The 27,926-nt window shown below is 35.2% G+C and overlaps 1 protein-coding gene across 3 annotated transcripts; it reads left to right on the top strand.

Annotated features, from left to right (window-relative positions):
* The first annotated feature begins 64 nt into the window (after positions 1 to 64).
* LOC141839101 (uncharacterized) lies at positions 65 to 27,352 on the top strand. Of its 3 annotated transcripts, XM_074726763.1 has the most exons (20): positions 65 to 262; positions 1,530 to 2,406; positions 2,687 to 2,890; positions 6,103 to 6,161; positions 6,276 to 6,774; positions 8,796 to 8,996; positions 9,923 to 10,178; positions 13,391 to 13,634; positions 13,736 to 13,896; positions 13,981 to 14,652; positions 17,729 to 17,892; positions 18,157 to 18,373; positions 18,444 to 18,635; positions 20,045 to 20,161; positions 21,052 to 21,297; positions 24,344 to 24,533; positions 25,083 to 25,294; positions 25,860 to 26,011; positions 26,445 to 26,700; positions 26,790 to 27,352. In XM_074726763.1, the coding sequence occupies exons 2-20, from the start codon at positions 1,592 to 1,594 to the stop codon at positions 27,054 to 27,056; spliced, it is 5,124 nt and encodes a 1,707-aa protein (XP_074582864.1). In that variant the 5' UTR covers positions 65 to 262; positions 1,530 to 1,591; the 3' UTR covers positions 27,057 to 27,352. The 3 variants fall into 3 exon arrangements, with proteins under 3 accessions (XP_074582864.1, XP_074582865.1, XP_074582866.1); XM_074726764.1 differs by lacking the exons at positions 65 to 262; positions 1,530 to 2,406; positions 2,687 to 2,890 and adding an exon at positions 5,685 to 5,779; XM_074726765.1 differs by lacking the exons at positions 65 to 262; positions 1,530 to 2,406; positions 2,687 to 2,890 and adding an exon at positions 5,686 to 5,779 and having other exon boundaries at positions 6,468 to 6,774.
* Positions 27,353 to 27,926: the final 574 nt, after the last annotated feature.

The following is a 27,926-nucleotide window of genomic DNA, read 5'->3' as shown; positions in this document are numbered from 1 at the left end:
GGGTTCAGGGGTTGCCACGTCTTCGAATAAAACGTGTCCATCCGTTGGATCTGGCACTCCTCTTCATCCGCCGCATGGACTTCGTCAGATCTCGATGCTCAATCGTGAGCAAGCAAGCCGGAAGCCAAAACCTCTCTCGGCGGCTCTCAACTCCGACAATCTCGTCGCTCGCTCTCTGCCCGTCTCTTCTGCTCGCCGTTCGTTTTTATCGCCACCGCTGTAGCTGTCATCGCGTGCTTCATGCGGGAAGCTCTTGACTGAGGTACTTCATCAATGCCTTCTAAATGTGCTGCCTGCCTGTTCATCTCCTCCCTTAGTTTCTCGAAATTGATTGAAAAATTTCTTGTTATCTTACTCCGAAAAGACTGTGCTTGATGCTATTGGTATTGTGATCGCTGAAGCTAACCTATAGATGGAAGTTGGGTATTTTCTGGATGCCTATGTCTGATTTATTATTTCAAGTGCACTTCAATTTACTCCGTTATTCGTATTTTTTTTAATAATTTTGTCTATAGATATCTGTGTTTCTTGTTTAATCCATCTGCTTATGATTTAGCGTCTAATGGTCTGATTTTCTATCTCGATGCGATCCGGTAGAAAGGGTTTCGGAAAAACACTTCACCATAAATTCATCTAGATAGCTCGTTGCAGGCTATTTAGCCAACTTTTTGTCCTACATCTATACCTACCGATTTGAAATTTCTGTTCTTCCTATTTGTTTCCAGATTAGGGTTCTCATCATTGGAGTAGTGCTTCATGATTATTTTGTTCGAGAACCCCATTTTTACTTTTTTTTTTGTATTGACCATTTTCTTTTAGTGACCAAAATTTCATGGTTTAATTTGGAACTTTCCAAAAGATCTTTATTTTTTCTACTCGAAAACAAAAGGAAGCGATAATACTGAACTAGTCTTACATTCATTTGTGGCTATAGAGGAGTTGTATAAGATCGAGGTCTCATGCATGGTTTTGAATTACCAATGGGAACGATATTGCTATTATCAACTAAAATCATCTACTAGTTCAAGAACAAATGATATAGCTGAAGTACAATCCAAATATAGTTTTGGGGTGGTGGAATCTGTGGCATTACAACATAGGATTTATATTTTTCATAATTTATTCTGTAGCTGCATGTGAGAGATTACCCTTTGTTTCAGTAGAAGTGGAAGAAGAATTAGTAAGGATCCCCACACCACATTGGAGGTGGGATGTGAGATAATTCTCCATTTGGGGTTGGTGCGACAAGGTTAAACTCCTCCTGATGGTGCTCTTATACAGATTCAAAGCTGAAAGTCTCATGTATCTAGTTCATTTACCACTAGACCAAATGACTGTTGGTCACATTCTACTATCTTTACTGTGGTAAAATACGAAAAGTTCATTCTTGTAGTCTGACCAAATATTTTTCTATCAATATGCCTCTTTGTATTGACTCAAGAGTGCAACTTTTACAGATTTATTTATCTGTTCCTTGCAATTTCTAAAAGAAGTTTATTTGTATATCTCATTTGCTTCTTATTTTGCAGGCATTTTACAGTTCCATTCAGGTTACGATGGGTTCTTGAGTCTAACCCCTTTGCCCAAAGAGATGGGTAGACAGAAATCCCGCCCAATTAGGTCTGGAGGGAAACTATCTGAAGTCTGTTCCCCTAGCTGTAATGAAGCACACAATTCGAATAATGCTAAGACAAGCAAACAAGTAGGCGTAGATGATGACAAGGAACATTCAAAATTTGGGCAACCTATTTATATTGATATAGATTGCAATAATCAGGGTTCCTCAGAACATGTTGATATAGCTGAAGTGATTCTAAATTCTGTTAACTATGATGGTGAAATAATTGATTATGGATTGATCAAAGATAGGTTGAATAAGTTAAAGTTTTCTCTACGATTTCGTCTATGCAATGTGAAGAGGAGTAGCTTTCGATTAGGTCAGTGGCCTGTATTATCAGCAGTCAATAGTATCTTTTTAGAGTTTCTTTTTTTAGAAGATCATTGTACAGAGGTTGGAAGAAACCGGTCCATCTTATTATCCGGTACTTTTGATGGGTCTGATGAGGGTGTCTCAGGTCTTGTCCATTTAGTGAGCCTGGGGTTCCTGAGTTTAAGGCTCATTCATGTTGTCGAAGATTTTGAGAAAGCTCCTTCCTTAATTTTTAGGATAGAAGTTCTGAAAAATGCTTTCGATGCATGTGATTCCCTCTTAGAAACAGTGAGGCAGCCATGGAGAAAGAGTATGATGAATGCTATGGCCTGGTTACGCCCTGAGTTTACAACTTTAGAAGCTATATATCGAATAAATGATCCTTCTATTCCAGTGGATCAAGCTGTTGCCAACAACCAAAGCAAGCATACTCAGTTTGATGTTGCTGCATTTTTTGAAGCCATTAAGAGGTCAAGGTGTGTACTAAAAGTTATGTAATCTAGATGTAGATTGCTTCAATGCCCTTCATTATTTATCCTATTACATATGGGTGGAGTCATGTAAAGTTATCATGCTGTCATGCATACTTTTTTGGGTTAACCACAAAATTGGGGAAGATATTGTGTCAATTTCTGCCCTGATGCAACCAACGCTACGATTTGATTTTTTAAATACAAAAATATTCTTATTTCATCCTTTGGTTGCAAGATAATTTGCTTTAGAAGTTTCAGTTTCAGTTTATTTGTTTCTCATCAGGGAGGAACCTATGCTGGACGAAGACCTTCTTGACTTGCTTCCTCGTTTAAGGCCTTACCAACGTCGTGCAGCGTATTGGATGGTCCAGAGAGAGAAGGGAGCCACAACTTTAGGCGAGAAAGTAGCTGTTCAGCTATCTGCTCCATATTCTGTGCCGATTAGTTTTGTTGATCAAAGTCCTAAAATGTTCTACAATCCATTCAAGTAAGGCTTTAAAGAGGCAAAATTTGATACTAAATCTTTCTTTGTCTAGTTTGAAAACCATTTTTTAAGGACATTTCCAAAGCTTGAGTGGGGAGATCCTTAACTATCTATCAGAAAAGCTATCACTAGCACAGGATCATTGTGGTTATGCATAAGATAGCCACAGCAAAGTTTCTGTAGGTAGAAGATCTTGTGAAAGGGAGATCATTAGGAGACACCTGACTACAAATGACTATGAATGTGTCAACATGTGGGTGCTAGACTTGGCTCATTCTTTGCTTGCCTCAACAAATGATTGAAGAACCATAGCATGATTGGCAGATCCTAATGGTTGTGACATGGCTCAATAATGATGGTTAACAATCTTTTAGTTCAATGTAAATTTAGCTAATCCATTTTTTTGTTATTTATTTATTTATCATCATTATTATATATTTTAAATGATAATAGTGACAAACAGATAGTTAAGAAATAAAACAAATATGAAATGTTGAAAATTAGGATTGGCTATTCCATGAATATATGCCTGAGAGGAAAGTGAACAACAAGCAAGTTCCTTCAAGGTTTTTATCAATCACAGGGAATATGATAACATGCTGAACTTGTTATGTTCATTTTGTTCAGGTACACAAGGACTACTTGTGTGCCACAGGTTTTTTTGGATAACGCCTTCATGTGTCTTATTGCTCCATTGAACTCTAAATATGACTATATCACCGGTAATACTTAAGGCTTCAATTATGCTTGGTTGACTGTTTTTTTAATCCTCTTTTTCGCTCGTTAACACTCATATCTTCTAATTGATTCAACTTTTTCAACTATGAAATCAACTATTCTTCTTTGAACATTCTTCATTTTAGCCTATTTTCTCTCATTTGATCTATCAAAGTTACACTTTATTGGTAACTAGCAATTTCTGATTATGTTCTTCTAAGACCCATACATGTCTCTCTACATACTCTTGATTATACTAAGTTTTTATACATGTTAATGACAATTGCATAATACTCTTTCTCTTTATTCCAATAGTGGAATCAGAATGTGTATATGTGCCAAATGGAATCTACTAGTAGCCTCCATCTTTGTTGATCTCATTTCTATGGTCAAAACCATGCTTTCTCCTGTGGCATTCTGGTTGAGCTACCATCTTTGATCCCTCTTCTTTGGTACAATTTGTGATTTCAGATAGGCAACTTCTCTTTCCATTGATGCTGCCCATCTTGTCTTTATTATGTTGAATATAAATGAGAGTTCTTCAACATTAGAGCTTCTCACAACTAAGGTTTGCAAGCTTTCATCATTGTCTTGTTGCACTAACAATAGCCTGTTGTTGTTCATGCAATTCTTGCATCAAAGGAAAAAATTGCAAAAACACCACCAGCCTAAAACTTTGCTCCATTATTCCTTTTCATCAAGGTAAGGGCATTTTGTGAACCAATTGTGTGCCTAGTCCAAAGTGTGTCAGATTCTTTGACTACTCTTATCTTTTAATTCTACAATCTCTCAAAATCTTATGGGTTTTATAAGTATTGCCACAAAGGAATTAATGAAAAAAAGTATACCTTTTGGGTTGTTCCTATCAAATTCTTGTCCATGACATTTGACAACAAAATCTGTCAATATTCCTGAATCAACAAGAGTTGCATAAATTCACAGCTACTTACCTTACTTTGGCTGGTGATTGATCCAATTCTCATGTGTATTTTTTAGTGCTTCATGCTATTTGATATGGGCATAAATACAACATCTGCACACTAATGCCAAAACTCATGCTTATTGGGGCCGATTATCCTTTTTTAGGGAAGTCTACTATTGGGATTATGTGCATCTGCTGTAGTATTATTAGAGCATCTCTTGATGATTTCATCGAAATGCTCAAAACTTGATGGGTGACAAAGGCTACTCGTAAATATCTGGTGTTGATTATATAGACACATCCTTTGTTATGATTGAAATTGCTTCAGTCTGTTCATTGTTTCAGAAAGCCTCAAATTAGTTTTTCTGTCTAGGTGTACGAGAAACATATTTTGCACATTGCTTAAGTGAACACACAATTTCTTTTGTATGGACTCTATTTTTGGGTTAACATACTTTTGTATGTTATTTGTTTTTGTTATATGCATTGTCTAGATTTACAGGCAAATATTTGTATTTGGAATTATGGATTGCTTAATTTAATTGTTATGTGATAAATGTTTTTTTTATTAAATACTTTTGTTAGTTAGTTTGATATATTATATAGCAATTCATATAAGTTTTGTGACATTATATGATGTATTATTGTCAATATAACATGTCATTTCTTAAAATACTATGGACCATATATGCGGTTTGTTTATTACATGTGTTCTTTTTTACTTTTTGGTGGCTTGACCTTATACCAGTTGCACATAGATCCCTCTTTCTCTGACTTCCGGAGTAGTGTCAAATGGTCACTATTTCAGTTTGATATAAGAAAATGCTTTCCTTCTAGGCAATATTGACTAGGTGAATACAAAACCTTCTGGGTTTAGGCTGTTAATGTAAGCTAAAAAATTGTTTTGTCTAGACTGGAGCTTCATTTGGTAAATTCTTCTATACTCATTCATTTTGGCATGATTAAAAATGCATTAGATTATTCAATATTTCTCATTTCCTCACAAACTGCGATGTGATTCCTTATCTTTATTTGTGTATTTATTTATGTAAATGACAATATCATTAGTAGTGATGACACATAATCATGAGGTTGAAATTTGAAAGATTATTTTTGTCATCACTTTCAAATTAATGACTTAGGAGACATTTTCTTGTCTAAAAAAATTGCTGTTGAAACAGGAGAGAGAGAGAGAGAGTAGATGTCAAAATTGCCACTAAGCTTCAGTTTAGAATCTCAGCTACCATGAAGAGGTAATGCTAAGAACTGCAGAACTGAAGTCATGGCCAACTTCAGGATAAGGTCTTTCTAAGCTTTGCTAGCCTGATAAAACCCACTTGATGATTAAACTTAAAAGTCTTCATAGGAAGCAAGGAATCCAAATGAATGGTACTAGTATACAACAAGGACAACAAGAAGATTAGTTGCAACTGAAAATCATGTGCTAGGTTACATAAAAGTGTTATACCATTATCGACTTCATCTTTGTTCAAATTGTTCTTGTTCACCACGACATAAATTTCGTAGCATGCCACAATATTGCAGTTTATTTGATTTCTTTTGTTATTTTTTTCAGCGGAAGTATTTCTATGAGTCCAAGCCCATCAACATATGTTTCTGGTGGGATCTTAGCTGGTAACTGATCTTTTCCTTCTCTTTTTATTGTTTACACAGAATTCCATTACCTTCTTAACACCATGCAAACCATGCCATTACCATTTTCCCTATTTCTTGTATTCCCTATCAAAGATGAGATGGGTTTGGGCAAGACTGTTGAGTTGTTGGCTTGCATCTTGGCCCATCGTAGACCATCCATGGAAGCAGGCTATGCCTACCAAAATTACACTCATTCTATCAAAATGGAACCCAAGATAAAAAGACAAAAAAGAGAACGTGTTGAGTGTATTTGTGGAGCTGCCAGTGAAAGCTCAAAATATACAGGGTTATGGGTGCAATGCGATTTCTGTGATGCTTGGCAGCATGCCAAGTGTGTTGGATTCTTCCCTAAGAAGAACTGTTTGACTTCACATGAAAATGACTCCAAAGTTGGTGTTGTAAACGGTTTGTCCAAATCAAAGCGTCGTAGGAAGTACAAAGATACTAGCATCAAAACAGAAATTGATGAGGATTACATATGCTCTCTGTGTTCAGAGCTTATTCAAGCTGCTAAAGTTGACACATACAGTAGTGCAACTCTTATAGTTTGCCCAGCACCTATATTGGCTCAGTGGGAATCAGAGATAGTGCGGTATGCTTTTTTCTTTTGCTTCATTAAATCTTTAAGTAACTTTTTTTTTATTTCATTGTTTGTTTGTGCCTTTTCTAATTCCAAGCATTGAAAAGCTTGGAAATTATAGATGTGTGTTTATTGCAGCCCTTGTCTGTGTTTTTTCATTATGGTTGCTGCTGTTGTACATAAATTTTTTTTTTCAGAAATTCTTTTTGATAAACTATTAGAAGATTATAATATAGGCATATGAGACACAACCATTAATACACTATTTTATCAGTAAACTGGGGTTCAGTATATGATATCTACTGGTCAGCATTGAGGATTGGTCTACCTAATCATTTTGACAGAAAAAATCATAAACATTTAAAAGAGATGGGTGAAATTGATATGCAGTAGAACATGAACATGTTGCAAATTTTTTCTTTGAACATTTATCTTTTGTTTCTTCTTTTGTCCATTCCAAGCTGGTTTCTAATTTTAGATAAAAGCTCATCTGCCTGAGTCATGCATTTAAGCTTGCAATTTGTAACTTGTGGAAACATATATTTTTGAGTTGATGATGTGGATAGTTAGTCTACAAGGGAGTTAACTGAGTTAATCAAATTTCCATTTCATTTGTATTCTTATGAATAAGATATAAATCCTATGTAACTATTTTGCAATCACTTTTCCAGTGACTAGAGCCTATGTTACTTGGGCTTGTGTGCAAATAAATGAATGAATGTGGATTAAGGTGTCTAATACATATGCTTCTTGAAACTTTTAAATGTGATTGATAGAGGCTAGGTCTCCACTTAGTGAGTGTCAGTATCCAACGTGGGTATGCATGGGTAGATGAAGAGTCCGATATTAGAGATACAAGCATCTTATGTTTTCTGGTTAGGAGCATCTACTTTCCTTCTTGATGTACTGGAACAAATATCCTATTCTACAACTGAATATCCGATATTAGAGATAGAAGCATCTTATGTTTTCTGGTTAGGACCATCTGCTTTCCTTCTTGATGTACTAGAACAAATATCCTATTCTACAACTGAATATCCGATATTAGAGATAGAAGCATCTTATGTTTTCTGGTTAGGAGCATCTACTTTCCTGCTTGATGTACTAGAACAAATATCCTATTCTACAACTGAATATCCTAAACAAATTATAAAAAAAAAGTGGACTAAAATACTTGGAATTTTTTGAGGGAATGTGGGATTTGAATGCCTCATAAGAATCTACCTAAATTATGGTTACGTCAGGGAGAATAAAAGAAGGTAAAAAAAAGATTTGAAAAAAATCTTGAAGTACACCAGATGGGAAATACATGGGTTGAGGACTGTTGTGGTTATAAATTGGGCAAAGTGAATAAAATTTCTAACATTGCTATTGAGAAATGAGATAATTTTATGGGATACAATGTCTGCAGGGCCAACTTAAGGTTGAAGACTCATCTCTCTCATACTATACATAGGCAGCCCAGCCTAAGCTGAGATCCCTGGTGGAGGAGCATGCGGAGGATCCTGTAGGTATATCAAAGTGGCAAAAATATCATTTTCCCAAAGCAAGCAAGCAGACTATATTGACAAGGCAAAATTTCTACATCCATAAATTGCAAACTTATCCAAATTATCAAATGATCACCAGTCAGATCACAAATGCCTTGGATCATCCTGAATAATCCTAATGTTGATACCAAAAACATGCCATGAATCTTAGCTTAGCAAATAAATTAAACCTGGGAATGTAATCTTCTCTTGAGTCTAGACAGTTAACTACAGGGAGGAGACTGCTTCAGGAATATAGAACTCCACCCAAGTTGCTGGTGATGAGGCTGTGAAATAAATGTCTCAGCATGTAGATCCATTCTTATTGCCTGCACTTTGCTTTATATTACAGCATTTTCTTCAGTTTAATCCCTTTTTGGTAAAAGAGTTTGTATTATTTTCATTTGAATCTTTATTGGGAATTTCTATATAAACACAGTCTTCTGATTCATTGATTCGTGTATTTAGCTTGGGTTGTGGAGCTAACCTATTTCTCTAATCTAGTCATACAAGGTCTGGATCTCTTAAAATCTGCACTTATGAAGGTGCAAGGAACTTAGATTCTTCGATTACTTCAAGAACAGATATGATGGAACTGGCTAGTGCAGACATTGTTTTGACAACCTATGATGTATTAAAAGAAGACTTGTCACATGATTCTGATAGGCATGATGGTGATCGTCACTTTTTAAGATTCAAAAAGAGGTACCCATGATAACATTCCATTTTCTTGTTTGCTTACTTTTTAGTTCGTCTAATTTGTTTTTTTTTCTGTTTGTGTCTTCTTTTAGCGCTTGTTTTTCTTAATCAATGCATTATCTTTGTATCGAGGAGTTATACCAATCGAAGTATTTAACAAAATGTGTAATTGCTAAAATTTTGTTTTCTTTGATCCATGAAACAAATCAGAATGCTAGTGATTTATATAATGGGTGCTAAATTGCATGGTTAGTGCCTGAAATGTTCCTCTTTTTCAAGCTGATGCTGTGCTGCTCTTTGTTTTGACAAAACCCTTGGGCTAGTTTGTCAATCAAGTCCTTATGTATGCTACCACGCAAAAGTCTTACAGATTTACTATGTGTCACAATCAACTAAGCAGCAAGCACATACTTCCTTCTTAGTACTTAAAACCATGGTGTTGATGAATCTGGAATTTCAGGAAAAATCTGCAGTAAGTGCAAATCCCGGTCCTTGAAACATTCTGTTCCGACTTTCAAAACAGCGCATGCCTAGAAAATTTTTTCAAAGGTTTGGATAAGTTTTCCTCTTGACAGAAGCAATACTGTAATGCTAATCCCCATTACGTATATTTGCATGCTTTTACAATAGAGGGTTCGTTGTACAAACCTTGTTCTATTTTTTGGGAACAAATTTGAAAGCTGTACTCAATTGAAAATGCAGAGGTGTTCATCTGGAAAGATGAGCGCATAATACTAACTGCTGTCTGCAAACAGACATTGACATCTTTTGGTTGGGCAGTAGAGAAATTAAACTCTGCAAAACCTCCTTAGAAATATTCCCCATTCAAAATATGTTTCTACAAAACTAATTCATTTAATGTTTAATACATGCAGACACAATAAGTGAAGAAAAAAAAGATGGATACTTAGTGAATTTGTTAATATGTTCAGGTATCCTGTTGTCCCTACTCCACTTACAAGGATAACTTGGTGGAGGCTGTGCCTGGATGAAGCACAGATGGTGGAGTGCCACCAAGCTTCTGTGACAGAGATGGCAATGCGTCTGCATGCACAACATCACTGGTGTATCACAGGAACACCTATTCAACGGAAGCTTGATGACATGTATGGGCTTCTACGTTTCCTTAGAGCAACTCCTTTTGATGTCTATCGGTGGTGGACTGAAATTGTTAAAGATCCTTATGAGGTGAGGTTATTGTGTCTTCAATTGTTTGAATATTTCAGTTAATTAGCAAATTTATTTCATGCAAAGAAGCTTTAACTCCAACAGATTGACACTTGAGCGCCAATTTTGACATACAAATTTCAAAATAGAGATGTCTGTATTTTCTTTTCTAATTTTTTATGAACCCATCCCGTACTAGCAGTTTTTGATCTTTTTCAAGTTTTCCTTGTTTAAAAATAACTTGTGTACCCTTTTTCTGAATGATATTTTTATTATACTTTATTATCTTCTTAATATCTTCTTTTGATGTTGAAGTTTATTTAGCCTGTAGTACTTGTTTATTTCATAGAAAGTTGAACAGACATGCCTCCTCTGAAGTTGATGAGAGCATGCTATTTTTTTAACTAGTCAGGTATTAAAGATACACCTTTCTCCTAATGGCAATATAAATTAGCTGTCATTTATTTTGAAATTGTCATTCCACTAATGTTTCATCTGTTTTGCTGTGGAAATCTGCATTTATTCATTGAACATGGGTATAGGTGAGGACTCATTTTTAGCAAATGTTAATACTCACTATTACGATGCTGGTAACACCAACCCAAAGAGTTGGAGCTCACGGGGGCTTGTAGATGTCCTTGTGTCAATATTATATGGGAAAAACATAGTGTTTAAGAGTGTTTTGTCAAATGTTTACATGCTGAGTGGGTCATTAACCAGACATATTTGGAAGTGAAGCAAACATATAACTTATAAGAACCACTCTACAAATAACTCATTAGTCGATCTATTAATAGTAAAATAGCCAAAATAACCATTGGAACCCAATCACCACATGGACCACATGCAACATTTTTCTAATATATTGTCAATAAATGTAACAGTATAAGTGTACATATCTCACACTAACGTGCATATACTATGCAAAGTCCAAGACAAGGGATTCTGACCTAAGAGCAATAGCCTTGTACACATTTGTTGAGCTACCATTCCCAGCACTTGCTTAGGCATAATGTGACTGCCGGAATGCATCTTGGGTGGAACTGGGATGACTGAGCAATGAGCATTGAGTTTGATTCAGATCATGATCTATTTGATATGCCACGTGATGAATGAATCTTTAAATAATAGGGTAGTTTCACATTGGTGGTTGGTTGGATGGATTTGTCTTGCTCTTGGAGTTGTACAAACCTTTCGATCAAAGGGTAAAATGCTTTAATTATACATTTTCCAAAGTTATCTTCAACTAAAAGTACCTCTAAGCCCCTTGGAGAAGGTGATATCTCCAAAGAGAATATGAGGATGAAGAAAATTAGCCAGCTCTTGTACATAAAGTTTCATGTATCAAAAGCTCTCTAAGGTTTTAGGTACAAATTAACTACTCTATGTTTAATTATGCATTTTCTTGATTGTATTAGACTACTACGTTTAAATTAAAGTGCATCATAAGGCTTTGTCATTTCTTCTTTTGGCAAACAATCCTACCAGATTGCATTAAGTTAAAGGACCATCAGTAGCCCAAAGTTGATGTTACTGTGAACATCCCTGTGAAATACTTGTATCCACAAAGGTTATTTCTTGTTCAATCCAACATCTATTGATTGTCCAGAATTGAAAATTTTATGTCTTCTGGGAGAATTATAGCAATTCTTGATTTAAACAGGCTGAATGATATAATGCAAGGTTGTTGAATTGAGATTGGATTATTGGAATCATGAAGCAATCTTGGATCGTATTGAATTGTGAATCGTAAAATTCATGTTAAAAGAGACAGAAGTAAAAAACTAACAAAAATTTGTAAGAAAATCCTATTGAACATCTAATCTAATTAATAAAACATATTGCCACAAATGATAAATGCATTATATAACTAAAGAGTTTAAATACCATAATGTTATTAGGTAAATATCTCCACAATATCATTAAAATTTTCATCTATTTTCTGAATGACTGAAATATATAAAATACTAGTATTATATCACAATAACTTTATAACTTTTCTACTCAAGATGTCATCCTCCTCCTCATCTTCTTGATTTAACATAACTGGGTCTTCTTTTTCCTCCTCAGCATCTTACTCAATGATTGTACGCACCTATAAAGGAAAAAAGCCTCCAACATCTTAGTGAACAAGTCATCTATGTCGGTGGCTAAGTATGGGGGCTAGGATATATTGACATCTTCTGATTAGAGAAACTTGAGGAATAAATGAGAGTTGCTAAAGATGATGGAGGGGTGATGTCTATTGGTCAAAGGTGTTTCAGTAATATAGAGTATAGACATTGATGACATTGCTAAGGATGATGGTTGTGAGACTTCATCTAATCAACATTGATTAGTGTGAACATTCAGGGAATATAGATGTCGACGTTGGAATCCTATAATTGAATCTATTGTTGTCCTTTGGTTGATGATCTGTCGTCCTCTGGTTGATGACTGTTCCTATCCTTTGGTTGATTATTGTTCCCTGGTCAATGATTGATTGATGTCCTCTGGTCGAAGACGCTCAAAGAAGAAATTATTGTAGCTTCAGATGTGCTTGACTGTCTGAGAGATGTCTAATGAGGTTGAGGATGATGAGGGATCATTGAAGAAGTAGCTTTTGATGAGTGAAAGGTCGTAGACAACGAGCTGCTGCCAAAGAAGTAACCTTCGGTGAGCAAAGGGTCGAAGACAATGTAACTTATAAAGGGTCAAAGATGAATCCTCATACTCAACCACATCTTATTAATGGCGAAGTTGAGAATCATGAATTGTTTGATCTGTATCGAATTAGTATGAAGCATATCGAATCCAACTAATTATTGACTTGTTTGATTCACTCGTATGGCTCTAACCATTTTGAGCGTGAATTGGATTGAATTGTGTGGTTCATAACCTCAATTGTATGGTTTTAATAACTATGATGTAATGTTCTTCATCACAGGAGGTGGGTGACCATGTTTCCAAATATTGTATGTTATATGTGTAATTATATTTCTTTTGGCATTGTCAATGACACATATTACAAGATTCCTCAGGTTACCAACCATCAGTATTCAGTAGACTCTTAATGTTTGGTTTATTTGCTATTTGACTTACATTATACTGCAAGCTGTATGAGTATGACCTCCCTAATGTCTCTATTAATCAGTATTTAGCACTTACATTAAGTTTTGTTTACCAGATATTGTGTCTGTATGTTGCACCTCCTCTTGTACTTACTAAGGTCCTTTATAATACTTTTGTTACAGAAAGGAGAAGCAGTAGCTATGCAATTTGTACACAACTTCTTTAAGCAAATAATGTGGCGATCATCCAAAGTGCATGTGGCTGATGAGCTAGAGTTGCCACCTCAGGAAGAATGCTTGTCATGGCTTACTTTCTCATCAATCGAAGAACATTTCTATAAGAAACAACATGAAACTTGTGTGAGCCATGCTCATGAAATTATAAAAAATTTGAAGGGTGATCTTCATAAAAGAACATCTGTGCCTGGTAATAGTTAATTTTCCACCTTTATTATTATTTATCATATTTCACGGGAACCTCTGCTTATTTGCAATTCCCTTTATGATGCAATGCCTACTCATCTGCAGGCATTGATGCTTCACACTGTGACTTCCTCTCGCATAATGAAGTTGCAAAGCTTGTTGGCCCTCTCTTAAAGCTCCGTCAGGCTTGTTGCCATCCACAAGTGGGAAGCTCTGGTCTCTGCTCATTGCAACAAAATCCTTTGACCATGGAAGAAATTTTAGATGTGAGTAGTAGTCTCACCTCATGTCCCATTATTTCAAAAAATATGCTTGTGTTTTGAGGATTATAATCTCAAAATTTTCTATAGGTTCTTATTGGAAAAGCCAAAATCGAAGGAGAAGAAGCTTTACGAAAAGTTGTTAGTGCATTAAATGGTCTAGCTGGATTAGCTGTAATTGAGGAGGATGCAAAAAGGGCTGTGTCATTGTATAAAGAAGCATTGGCATTAGCTGATGAAAATTCTATTGATTTTCGCTTGGATCCATTGTTGAACCTTCACATTCACCACAACCTGGCTGAAATAATCCCTCTCACTTCTGAATTTTTAGAACATTGTTTATTAGCTGGATCAAATCCTTCTGATAATAATGAAGTGAAGAAAAGGAAAGCACCTTACATGGACAAGTTTGGGAAGTACTATGTAAAGAGAGGCAAAACTAATATGGACTGCAAACCAGTTTTCACTTGGCAGGATTCATCTTTGGAGCAACATAATACACACGATGATGGTGCGTTGTTAATTCCTGGATCCACTGAAAAATCAGTGAAAACTTTGGAAGTGAACACCTTTAGTCATTTCTCCTCAGTTGATAGTAAAAAGACAAGTCCAGAAAGTGATGCTCCTTGTCATGTGTCATCTGGATGTTATGCTATTCATTGCTTGAGGAAGATGTCTGAAAACATTAAACAGAAATACCTATCTGCCTTTGTTACGAAATTGTCCTTGGCCCAGGAAGAATTCAAAACTTCATCCATGCAGGTACTTGGTCATATTTATGTTCCATTTCATTCCTATTTCTGATTGCATGGTAAAAAACTAAAAGTTGTCACAATAAAAAATTTTCCTTGGGTTTTAACTTTTAATTATTCCTCTCTGGAGTTAAACGTACAGAGAAGTCTGGCCTTTAAATTCTGTCTATTTGGGTACTAAAAGAAAGGATGCTTATGTCAATTGATTCCATTATCCTGCAATATATATTGTCAAATTGGCAGAAATTCGAGGTTACATCTTGTAAAAAACTATGTTTTCTCCTTTTCACCCCAATTAAGGAGATTATATTTCTTCAAGGATAATCTACATTGCTTCTCTTCTTTCCCTCCATACCATCATTTCAAACTTCTGAATTTCGTGATAGGTTTTTCACATGCATCTCAGACTCTAAGTTACTATTTAACTGCACCAATCATTCTAGTCCAAATTGTGATAGGCACTTTAGGATCTTAAGATCGAAATTTATGTAAATCATCTGGATCCTAGGTGGGATTTGAATTGGGCTAGGATCAAACTGTTAGGATTTGAGCGCAAATGCATAAGATCATAGGTGTTCCTTGCAAGGGTTGAAGGAATGAAGAAGGGTCATTTCATGGGAGACTTAATGGCTTTTTTGCGTGTTAACGACATGTTTCTTTTATATCTTTTATATCATGCTTATCATTTATGTTAATTCATGAGTATCTCATTACATCGACATACATGCCTACTCTTTTTTTTTCTTCTTTTTAATGATGATGCATATTTGGAGATTTCTATTATTACATGTTATTTATGTGGAACTTTACCCTAACATTAAGAACTTGTAGTTATCATATGTAGTGCACAAGATAGATTAATCTATAATGGGAGTGGTCACATACATCTTGTTCTTATCTGAGGGTCTTCTAGCCTGATGATTAGTGCTCTTCAGGCATTGATGATGTTGTGCATGGCAATTAGTTTGATTGATGCTTGACCTGTCATCATATAACTTTAGAGATATTATGGGGTATGACGATTAAGTCTGTCGATGCCTAACCAAGGATCACATTACTTTAGAGATATTATAAGGTGCATGACGGGTCAAGTTATGGATGCCTAACCAGTGTTCATGTGACTTTAGGGACATAGTGGGTGCAAGATAACTAGTGTTGTTAGTGCCTAACTAGGGAATCACGCCACCTGTGACACCTTTATACTGGTGAGACCACTTCGGTTGCATTGGGTGCTTCACTTGTTTTTATCAATAGGATGAGTTGTGTGCTTAAGTATATAAATATACATGATTCCTTTTGTAGACATTATATCTTTTTAGTGATGGATAGACTTAATAATATTCTAGTTCATGAGTCCAACTGCTTTTAGCCTTCATACTTTGGTTTAACTTAACCTTTTGCTATGTCTTGTGAGACTATCCTACCAATTTTATTGACCTTTTGTACTTAGTCTTGGTAGAGGCACTGGGCTATGTTGTTAGGCATAATACTACATTTGCTGCTCTAAGATATTATTACTAATGAGGGATGTGTTGATGGAATTGACATGTTATTAGAATGTCCAAACCCTGGGGTCATTTAAGATGGGACAACTATGCCTTGGGGGGGGGGGGGGGGGGGGGGGGGGGGAGGGGCTTAGAGAGTAAAGAAAAAAAAGGAAGACGATTGGAGGACAAGGAGAACAAGAAACCCTAACAACCTAACCTCATTATGTAGTTGCCTTGTGGAAGCTTGCGGAGTCTTAGACAACTCATGGAAAGCTTGAGCAACTTTATTGTCTCAAACAATTTGAAGAGGCTTCACCATCGGCTTAGATGACTCGCAAAAGCTTCTTTGTTATCTCAGAGGTTGTGAAAGCTTCATTGTCATCTCAGACACGTCAGTTAAGCTTCACTTTTGTATTGGACCGGACACAATGGTTTTGCCATGATCTCAAACAAATTATGGAAACTTTATTGTCGTCTCAAACATGTCTTGGAAGCTTCAACACTACGATAGATACCTCGTGGTCATAAAACCTTCATTGTTGTGGTTGGTGCCATGTTGTTTTTCTGATCGCAAGTCTCTGAAGAATCTCTCCTTAGATAAGTTCCATGTGTCAACTGGCGAGCAGAACGAGAAAATTTGTATGTGTCGACTCACACCAAACCGTATTTTAATCCCTGCTTTGGTACGGTGCACAATAAAGTTTACAAGTCATTTTTCAGATATAATTGAAGGGAAAGAAGGAAGATTTCTTGTAACTTTACTTGGTAAACATATCAATCATATGGAACATTCTGTCATTGTTGTGGGTCCTTTGCTTTCATTATATTAGTATGGATTACCTTGAAAAATAATACTAGAACTTTTGTAAACATTTGTAATTCATAGTCTAATCCGACAACATGTTGCTTGTAACATAGGAATTGCTAAAAGTAAAATTCAGGAAAAAAAACCCATTATATGGGAGATACTTCAAAAAGTTATGCAGGGGCATCCTATATTATTGAGTAGAGTGCCGACGTTGCATATATTTGCCATACAAGGTTCCTGATCTATTTTAGTGGAAGAGCGCACTATTTTTTTTACACCCATTGGTTTGCAAGGGTTTCAATGCACACTTTGATGGGGATCAAATGGATGTTCATGTACCTTAATCTTTGGCAGCTCAAATGGAGGCTCATTTACTATTCTTTCTCATATGAATCTTGTCTCCAACTATTGGGATCATATTTCTATGCCAACTCAAGGCATGTTTATTGGACTTGGTATATCCAATAAAGTTCGCATCATGTATTTTTATTGGCTAAAAGTATGGTTTTTTTAAGACATCATTTATTTATATGACAAGTAATTGAGATCGTCTAGTATTGTAAGTACTGGTTGGGACTAATATTATTTTATATAACTCAGGATGTCAGTTGTAAAATTTGAAAAATTCTTTTTTCAGTTGCTAACTATGTGCTCACCCAATTGTCCATGAAAATTTATAGTTAGTCAAAAAAGAAAAGGAAAAACATTGCTTCCTAAATCTTGTAGTAGTCTAACCTTATGCTTGTTTCAAGCTTTGCCATTAAAAAATTTGGTTGTATAATTCTTCCCAGGTCTCTAAGATTTTAAATGAACTAGAAAATCAAAGCAGTTGGTGGTTACATGCGCTTAATCTTATTAATCAGAACAAGGAATCGTCTGAGGACCTTAAACGGAAGATTGAGCAAGCTCTCTCTAGAAATGCACAAAGTGCAGGATTATCGAGAGTTTCATCAAGGTTTGTTTAATTTCTTTTATTGTTTTTCTTTAAGGGGTCACCTTATGAATTTTATTTGGTTAGTAAATAGATGAGATCAACCAATTCTTTATTTATGAGACAAAGAATTGAATAATCTGGATTGACAAGTTCATGAACAGGTGGAGCATTGGAGATGCTCTTTCTTTGTCATTGTTTTAAAAAGTTTATGTCAAGTTCTTATGGTATTTCTGTTTTGCTTGTAGATTGTTTATTTTCATTTTCTGATTCCTTTTTGTTGATCAGGTTTAGAAGCACAAGTGGATTAATGTACAATATCCAGGCTAGTCTTGATTCTTTGGGAAATTCCAGGCAAGAATTAATTTGCCGACTAATAGAAATTGATAAAACAATGGCCAATCCCAAGGCTGACGACGTTGAACGTCTTAGATATTGTCCAAATTGTTATGATGTTGGTGATGGCGCTCTATGCCTTCACTGTGAACTTGATAATCTATTCCAGGTTGATTATCTGTGATTTTATGATTTGTAATTGTAAGTTCTGAATTCCTTTCTAATCTAAATTATTCCAGGTATATGAAGCTAGACTCGCCCTTGTGAGGAAAGCAAGCAATTGTGCAATGTTTGAATCAGTAGAAGAAGCTTTGGACATGCAAAGGCGGAATTTGGAGTTAAATCTTTTTTTTCGGAACAAGAAAACTTCAGCAGAAGTTGACAATGGGAATGGAAAGACTAAGCAACGTCTTGTTAAAGAAGCTATTCAGGTAGTTATGCAGATGCATATTGATGGGTTTATTATCTCTTGTAGTATAATTGTTTTTCTGTATGCCATTTTTTTCATTTCTTCTCTGATCAAGGTGGTTTTCTCTCAGAACAGATTTAGCTTATCAGCTTTGGTGTTTTGCATCTCAAATAATGTATTGGCTAATTCAAAATTCTTATGAAGTATATGTAGGCTGTGATATATTTTCCAACTGCAAGTTTCCAAATTAATGTTGTTCTTAGATGTTTATTGCACGATTACTGATCCATGAGATTCGTATCTTTATTCTCTATTTTGCTTGGAGTTGGATACGAGTATCTGATATGGCTATGAAACCAAATGTCTCACATGGCTGTTTATAATTTTTTTTTACATGTGATCACAAGAAATATCAAGTGTCTACATAGAGTGTCAGGGTACCCAATGCTGATATGAAGGGATAGATGAAGAGTCAAGTATAAGAGCTAATTGCAATATCTGTTATAATGTCAAACAATTTAGCAAGTTGATTCAAACAACCAGGGTGCCTTCCAGGGTAAAGTCTGTGAGTTGGCATAATTTCTCGAGGCCAGTGTAAAGATAATTAGAGTGAAAGAAGATTTCATTCATTTTACCTTCTTATCTCGGTCTCTTCTCATTAGTGCAGGGCACTTATTTGGTTTTGTCCTGGAGTTATTGTTTAAGATAGAGGAAGACCACACAACTCTAGAAATGCCTCGACTTTGCTATGTTGTTTTACCCTATTATTAATGTCATGATAATTTTAAAATTATACAGAAACTCGTCCATTCAACTCAATACCTAAACTTTTCTGTAGTATTGTTAAAGTTAATTTTGTTCACGGGATCTTCAATACAACTTAGTTTTTGTTCTAATTAATCTTGTAGTTTCTGAGATCTAATCAAAATCAGTATTCACAGTGGCATATACAAACAATATGTATGATCAAGATTTATCTGCATTATGACCAACAAGTCCATATAGGGTGTGAATGTAGAATAACAATTGCTTAAAATAGCATGTAAACATCAAGTTTCTAATTCTCAGGATAGTCCTTTTCAAAGAAGTAATGCATGCTCATTTTAAAATTTGTCAGTTTCATTTTGTATTTTCTGAAAATTTTTAGTAGAAAATTATTATCTTGTATCTTCTAGAATTTTAGTAAAAAATTATTATATGTACACTAATAATGTTGCTATTTACATTTCTTCCAAAGCAAAAAAAGTTGACAATATATGCCTTGTGATCCTGTTTGTGGAGTGTTGATTGATTTTGTTGAGGTTATATGTCCATTATCTTTGGTTGTTTATGACTGTTATGCTCTATGTAATAACAAGCATTGCTTTAGGTTTATCTTTGTTTAATTATTGTAGTATTTGCAGATCTGCATTTTGGTTTTGATTAATTTAGGTATTGAAAGTCCCTTCTGAACTGGAGACTACTCTTAGAGTCATAAAAAGCCACTCAAAGTCGATCTTAGGAAAGCAGGGCTTGGAATCTGCTAAAAAGCACTTGCTTCTTTTTGAGGTATTTCTTTAATTTATTATTGATTTTGTTCTTGTTAATTGTTACATATATTGTTCTGGATAATTACTTGGTTCACTTGTCTGCTGTGTGCAAGATAAAGCTTGTCTGATTGTTTGTTTTGCACAAAATGGAAGTCAAAGGTACTCAAAATTTTCAAATAACGCAGTATAGTATTGCTGCCAAATATGCCTTCTTGTATGCACAGAACTCTTAATCACAAGATGTAGAAATAGATGAGACATTTTTGAGATACTTGTCTCAAGCACCATTCCCAGGACAGGATATCAATCATAGTTGTACTATGTTAGTCTAATTGAGCTTCAGCAAAGAAACACACTAGCTACAACTTTATATTTCTTCTGTTACTATATGTTCCTTTTGTTAATAGCTAGATATCTAGAGGTGCAGTATCAGAATATAATTTTGAAACTGGTATTATATCATTTTACTTCAGTTATGAATATGATGTTCCGCTCTCCTTCCAAGGACAGAAAGAAGACACTTGCATATCAATAAGTAATATCATTCTGAACTTAACAATCACTATAACTTGCATTTATTCAACAGTTTTTTAGTTGATTAATCAATGACTATGCAGGTAGCATATCGTGGTACAACATGGTTTTATCCTAAGAGTAATATAGCCATACCTGATGGATCCATCTTTCCTGTTTGGTATGTTGCATGTTGGGTTACGCTCTGCTTGTTTGTAAAACATTACCTAGCCAATCTCGAAGTTGGCATCAATATAAGCTGTTATTCTATGGCCTGACTTCAAATAATTGGTTTTTCCTTTTTTAAAAAGTTTGTCCATTTTTAGAAGCTTTGTGCTAACTAATCATGGTTAAAATATGTTAAGATAATTATTCTTCAGCCTTAATGTTATTTAGGCTATGCGCAAGGAATACACCCATGCAAGATCCTTGTCAAGAGCACAAGCTCAGGTATTGCGTGCTCATGATGAAATCAAAATGGCTACCACGAGATTGAGTCTAAAAGAAACAGAGGATGAACCTGTAGCTATAAATGTGTTAAGTAAAGAAGAAGTGATTCCATCTAACCTGCAATTAACTAGTGAAAAGTTTATTTCGTTGTCATCGTTACAGCGCCTTAAAGGACAACTCCGTTATCTCAAGGTAAACTAAAGCCTCTGTTACTCTGTCCTTTCATTGTTATTACCTCCTTAAAATTATAGCATTGAATGTGTATTGAATTTGTCAATTACTCATTTGATATATTTTCACAAGAGCTCACCAACAACAAAGTTTTAGTAGAGTTTCTTATTGAATTTTAGTATTTCTTGGCTTTGTATAATCAGAAAAATTGGATTCATTGCTTCTGTCATCCAGTCACACCATTGAAACTAATCTGAGGCCTTAAGCATTGACTTAATTTAGAGTATCTCAAGAAATCTATAGAGACAAGTGAAGAGAACAAGTTTTTAGACGATTTGATTTCATTTTGAGTCAATAACATTTTTCCTCTTCGGTTAGTTGAATTGTTTTTTTTAGGTTTAATTTTTCGTGTTGCATTAATTGGTATCGAAGCAAAATTCTTAGTTTAGTCTCACATTTCCCTTATTGTCCTGAAGTTCTATACTGAAAAGGAATCTGAATCACTCTGCCTACACTATCAATCTCATGAAAGATTCCAACATGTATGCTTCACACCCACAACACTCAATCATCCAACCTTGACATAATTGATTGTCTGATAGCTCGCCACCCTAATTGCCTGACACATTAGAGTGACTGTGCACCTCTGTTCCCACTTAGGGAACACAAGAACGATTCCTATCAAAGTGGACAACTACTCTTCTTCCATCACCCATTGTTCCCATCCTTCTGTTGCCAACTCCTTCCACCAAGGCTCCTGCATGCTTTAGTGTTTTTTTAGCCTCATCCAATGAAATCAATCGGATTCCACAATCCACATCATGGTTTAAATCTCGACTTTATCAGAGTTTCGATTTATGATCAGTATGATACGGTTTCGGTATCGTATTGTGTCGTGCCGATATGGTTTCGGTATTTTTTTTAAAATATAAAATATTAACTAAAAAAATAACTTAAATATTAAAAAAATTTAAAATACAAAAATAAAAAATATTTAAAAAAAAGGGGATCGTGGCGCTTCTATATGGTAAATAAATAAATAATTTATTATATATTTTTGTTATATATATGTATATATATAAAGTTAATGGGATAGTTTTATTAGAGTTTGATTAAGTTTGTTTAGATTATCCCTATTTATAGCTAGGAGTCGATTGAAATTATTAACCTAAATTTGTTTAATTAGAAAACGTTTCCACTGATCCACGACGTCCTGCTTCCCTGAGGGATCATGGCGCCTTCGCAACCCCACGGCGGCCCGCGATGCTGGGCTAAACGGCATTTTGCCTATTTCGCCTGTTCCGTCTAGCACAATATAAAATTTTAAATCATGATGCACACCTCATCTTCTTGATCAATGCTAAAACCAATCCTGTTATTGCAACACCACCACCGCCTTGCAATGTGCTTGATATTGACAAGCTATGCTACCATGGATTAAATCACATTTCAATTAATCATAATTTTTCTCTTTGGTGGGATAAATTGTTTTGTTTTTTTGTGGTGCAATTTTTCATGCTGTATTGAAAGACTAATGTAGTGCTCAATCTCAATAAAGAGCCTGCTTGGCAACATATTGTAGCTTGGTGTGACATTCTCCCCCATTGATTTTGACAATGTCTCTATTGCCTCTTGTGCATGAAATTTTTATATCTGCATGGAGAACTGACATAAAATTTCAGTTGACTCCTCACTTTGTTTCTCTCAACCTGTCCCTTATTATGAACCAAGTATTTATGTCTTAGTCTTGGGCGTTTGACCATTCGATCAACAAAGATGCTGCTTACTTCTTTGTCATATTGGGTGCGCATGTTAGCAGGACTATATGCTTGGATTGTCCTCTAAAAGGATCATCCTTATCTTCTTGAAAAGGTTTGAGAACACTCATATGAAAAACGTGATGGACATTGATGTTCGAAGGGAGTTCAAGCTTGTAGACAACTTTCCCATCAGAACATTTTGATGATCATTAAATGACCTTTCTTCTTATCGAAGTATTGGTGATGCCTTTCAACCTCTTCTGGCGATATAACTTCATGTGGACCATGTCTCTGACTTGGAACTTCATGGGTCCTCTTTCCATTGACCATTTTTCATCTTTTTGGCAGCTTTGTACAAGTAAAGATCATGCTAATTCAGTTTGTTAATGCCACCCTTTACCTGTGTTGAAATACTGTTGGATATTGACCTTTTGTAGGTGGTGGCTAAGGTACTTGAAGTAAGTGTAGTGACTTAGAAAAAGCTTAAATGGGCTTCTTCGTGATGATTTGCTCTGGTGTAAGTTGTAGTAGAATGGAGTAACTTCTAGCAACTTGGGCCCGCTCCTTCTAATTGACACCCATGGTGTCAAAGATATACTTCTAAATAGCATTTACTCACTCAATTTAGTTTTTTTTTTTTTTTTGCGTATTCATGGCTGTTGACATGGTCAAATCCAAACTGAGTAGCTTGAAGAGCTTGGTCTAAAAAACCTTCCAGTGAATCATGAGTCTCTAGCGCTCACAGTACTTTTTGGAGTCCCCACATATTTCACCACACTTTTGTTGGGCATCTCTTCTGCCGAACATTCTTTGGATGCAGGATGAAATTTACATACTTTGAAAATCTGTCCCCAATCACAATAATACTGCAGATTTGGGGAGTCCCACAATAGAATCCTTAGAAACACTTTCTTGTGGCTTTCTTTTGGCTGCTCTGGTACACAGGTAGAGAGTGCATTGCCTGGAGAACTTCATGTGCGCTGAACTTGGGTTGAGAAATTGACTTGGACACAAGCACCATGACGTTACCAAAAACAGTGTGGCAGGACTGCAAGAATGGTGGTTGTGGAAATAGATTTAAGTATCTTCCTTGTTGTTCAGCCTTGATTTAAAGGGGTCTAGAATAGATACACATGGCTTGTGCAGGATTGATAGAGCCTTGTTATGTAGTTTTATGTGGCTTCCAAATATTTACGCTTGCTATATTATTGATTTTGGGAACATTTCTTTCATGTTTCTGTTGGATGTTGCAACTTTCAAATCCTAGTTGTTTTCTTAATCAACTACTCAATGTGCGTTTGATGCAGGGAATGGCTCTCTCTAGTCAAAAAAGTCCTCATCATTCTGATTCACTTTGTATGCCTCATGATACAGCTTCTCCTGGTGAAATTAAAGGAAATGTGACTCAGACATATCATGAGCCTTGCCCTATATGTCATGAGAAAATTATGAATCAAAAGATGGTTTTTGAGTGTGGGCATGTCATTTGTTGCAAATGTGAGCAATTTTACCTTTTCATTACTTTTTCTTTGTTCTCATTGATTTCCTCTTTTGTTTGGTTAGAGTAGGAGAAATTTTCACAGATTGAAGTGTACTTGATTATTGTCTAAATGTGTAGCAATATGTTTTCAGTTGACACAATCCATAGTTTTGGACCTTGTAAAATCTGGCAGCATTATTATATTATTTTATGCTATGTAAACTCTGACAGCATTACAATTATTTTATGCTATATGCATTTATGAGCATCCATCTTGTGAATTGACTATATGTACTTTAGCTACAGTTTGTGTGAGCCTCCCGTTATTATCAATCTGATCTTCAAGATAGTATCTGAGTATTCTGGTTGAAAATGCATTTAAATCCATCTCCTGCTGGAACTAGGTGCATAATGTCATCTGATCCATTTACATATCTATTTGTCTTGTCTTGTTCTCCAATCAACTTTTGTTTACTGGTACAAGGTTTTATAGCCTAGCATGCCCTTTCCAGTAATATTTGAACATGTCTAACTGTGCCCTCTGAACCGTATTCATATTATTCTAGGTTGTCTGGAAATGACTGAATATGCAGTAGTGCATTCTGGAAAAAATCAACGAAAATGGATTACATGTCCTACTTGTCGTCAGCGTACAGACTTTGAGAACATTGCATTTGTAGATGAAAAACAGAATGGCAGTGATTTTAGACCCAATTCTTCTGAACCTAAAGTTGTTTCTGAAAGCAGTATCATAGTCCAAGGATCATATGGAACAAAGGTATGCTTCTCATTCTATTAAGGTTTCCAAAATTTTCCAGTATTTTAAAGAACCTAGTAAACTATGCTTATTAGGTAAGAACTGGAATTTTGGTAACCATGCCATGTAGTTTCAGGAAGGTATTTATTCATCTTAGTTCAACATTGCAAAGCCATTTTTTGCTTAAATACTGCTCGTGTGATTGTTACTTGAAACTAGATTTTTGCTGGTATGGTCATTAATTAATAGAAAATGCAAAGATTCAGTTTTTAGTGTATATATACATTGATTTCGTACAGCCATCTGACCATCTGTAAGCTTTACTTTTGATGAAATTAAAGTTGGCCAATCTTCCCAGATATTTTGTTTTACATCTCATATTTTTCTGTGGTGCTATTATCATACATTACTGGAAAACTCGAGTAACTGCCAAATCTTAATCCGTTTGATTTTACCATGATGTGTAGAATTTGAAACAAATACTAGCAGTTCCTCAGTCTCCCATGCTAATTTATATATTTCACCAGTTTTTCATTGAATCACCATGTGTAAGTTCTATCTGACCATTTTTCTTTGTTTCATTAAGATTGAAGCAGTTGTAAGAAGAATATTATGGGCAACTTTAAATGATCAAGAGGCCAAAATTCTTGTGTTTTCCAGCTGGAATGATGTTCTTGATGTGTTAGGACATGCCTTAGCTGCTAATAATATTACATTTGTTCGGATGAAAGGCGGCAGGTAATGTATGTTACTTATTATATGAATCATCCTTGAACTTTTCTTGCTTAAAAATAGTTTATTTCTTTATGTTTTAATAAGTTGGTACCATACAAATCTTTAAAATAGTTTGTTTCTTAAGTTCAATACTGACCACAAATATCCTCAACTTTTTTTGTTTGCTTCTTGCTAGTTTTTATTTCTAATATTTTAGGAACCTACAATAATCAACCGACATATGGATTAGCATTACACTTCTAGAAGTCAACAGGAATATACGAGCAAAAGTAACACTAGATGTCAACAAAGTAACATAAATACTAGAATCTTTTTTGTGGTGCATGGACTTTTGACTTTCCAGAGCTAGTCGACATTGATATGGTGATTTTTTATTGGATGAATATATTTGTAATGAATCTAATGTCATTGCAACTATCAACCAATCTACCTATAGGAAATCGCAAGTAGCAATTTCACAATTTAAAGGACAAGAGAATTCACGAGGTGAAAAAGAAAAAGGGCAGCTCATTGCAAAACCTATTCAAGTCCTCATGATGCTAGTTCAACATGGAGCGAATGGTCTGAATCTCTTAGAAGCCCAGCACGTTATTCTCATTGAACCGTTGCTTAATCCTGCAGCAGAAGCACAGGCAATCAGCCGCATCCATAGAGTCGGGCAGGATAAGAAGACATTTATTCACCGATTCATAGTACTGATTATTATGCGTCATCTTCTCTTTTTTTTTTTAATCAAAATTGGCCATCTTTACCTCACTGTCTATTGTCCGCATTGTGACAGGTCAAGAACTCTATAGAGGAGAGCATATACAAGTTGAATATGTCTAGAGCAGTCAGTTCTGTCATCAGTGCCAAAGTTAGCAAAAGCCAAGATCAGCCACTTTGGACACTGAAAGATGTGGAGTCCTTGTTCCCGTTGCCAAGCTCGTCTGAGATGCACGAAGATGGAAACGATCATGCCGCGAGCTTTAGGAATTTACCACCAGCAGTTGCAGCAGGCCTTGCGGCAGAAAGGAGATTGATGGAGGGTCAAAACAATTCGCAATAACTTTAGGTGCATTACCTCTTTGACGATTCCCATTGATAATGATCCATGATCTTGCCAACCAGTAAAGAAACTGGAGGTGTTTTGTGTTTCTGGTGACCATGTTTTTTTTTCCTTCCAATTTTAGCTGATTATGAGATTTTTAGGAAGTCGTGGTTTCCTATAAAAACCATGGAAACCTTGATCTTCTTGTATTTATATATGGGGAGACAATCATAGGAAACATTGATACGATCAGCCAGTTTGAGGATGTAAATGTTATTGAGTTTGACCTACAGAATTTAGACTTAATCTTTAGTGAAATATGAATCTCTCTGTTTATTTCTTCTGTAAAAAAAGATAAAATCGTCATCCTTCCACACGATCAGTCTACTGATCATATGTGAAGAGATAAATCGAGAAACTGCATGGTTTGATTTTGTTTATTTTTAAATTAACCAAATGGACCAATCCGGTTGCTCTCTCTTTCAAGTTTTAAATATTTATTTATTTTATTTTTTAAAGATTTTTTTGATTTAAATTATTACCCGATGGACCTACACAATGATAGGCATGGAACACCTCAGCTCATGTTGGATTTAAATTAAGCGTCTCTGACCAACTTTAATTAAGAATTTGTTTTAAGACTTTGTTTATGTATCAATTGCTTTCAGAGGGGATGGTGTGCTAATAAGAAGTAAGATATTTTTTTTAATTAATCAATTAAGACGGTGTATATGTGATATTTGAATAATTAGTGATATTGAAATGTTATATTAAGAGTTATTTTATTTTTTGTATTTATTTGATTAACGAATAATCATCCATCTTAAGAGTAGTAATTAGATATTTGGTATAAATTATTTATGGATCAATTGATCCTAAGGTATAATA

This window comes from Curcuma longa, chromosome 11 (assembly GCF_044706935.1).
Source record: "Curcuma longa cultivar G26 ecotype Majalengka, Jawa Barat chromosome 11, ITB_CL_G26_1.1, whole genome shotgun sequence".
Taxonomy (NCBI): domain Eukaryota; kingdom Viridiplantae; phylum Streptophyta; class Magnoliopsida; order Zingiberales; family Zingiberaceae; genus Curcuma; species Curcuma longa.
The sequence above is the reverse complement of the archived record's forward strand: the minus strand, read 5'-3'. Positions and strand labels throughout refer to the sequence as shown.

Excerpts from the sequence above, each read along its gene's own strand:
- LOC141839101 (XM_074726763.1), top strand. The coding sequence starts at position 1,592 with ATGGGTAGACAGAAATCCCGCCCAATTAGGTCTGGAGGGAAACTATCT. Across the intron at positions 6,775-8,795 it reads TGGGAATCAGAGATAGTGCG|TCATACAAGGTCTGGATCTC; the intron begins GTATGCTTTTTT and ends TCTCTAATCTAG. Across the intron at positions 13,635-13,735 it reads TAAAAGAACATCTGTGCCTG|GCATTGATGCTTCACACTGT; the intron begins GTAATAGTTAAT and ends ACTCATCTGCAG.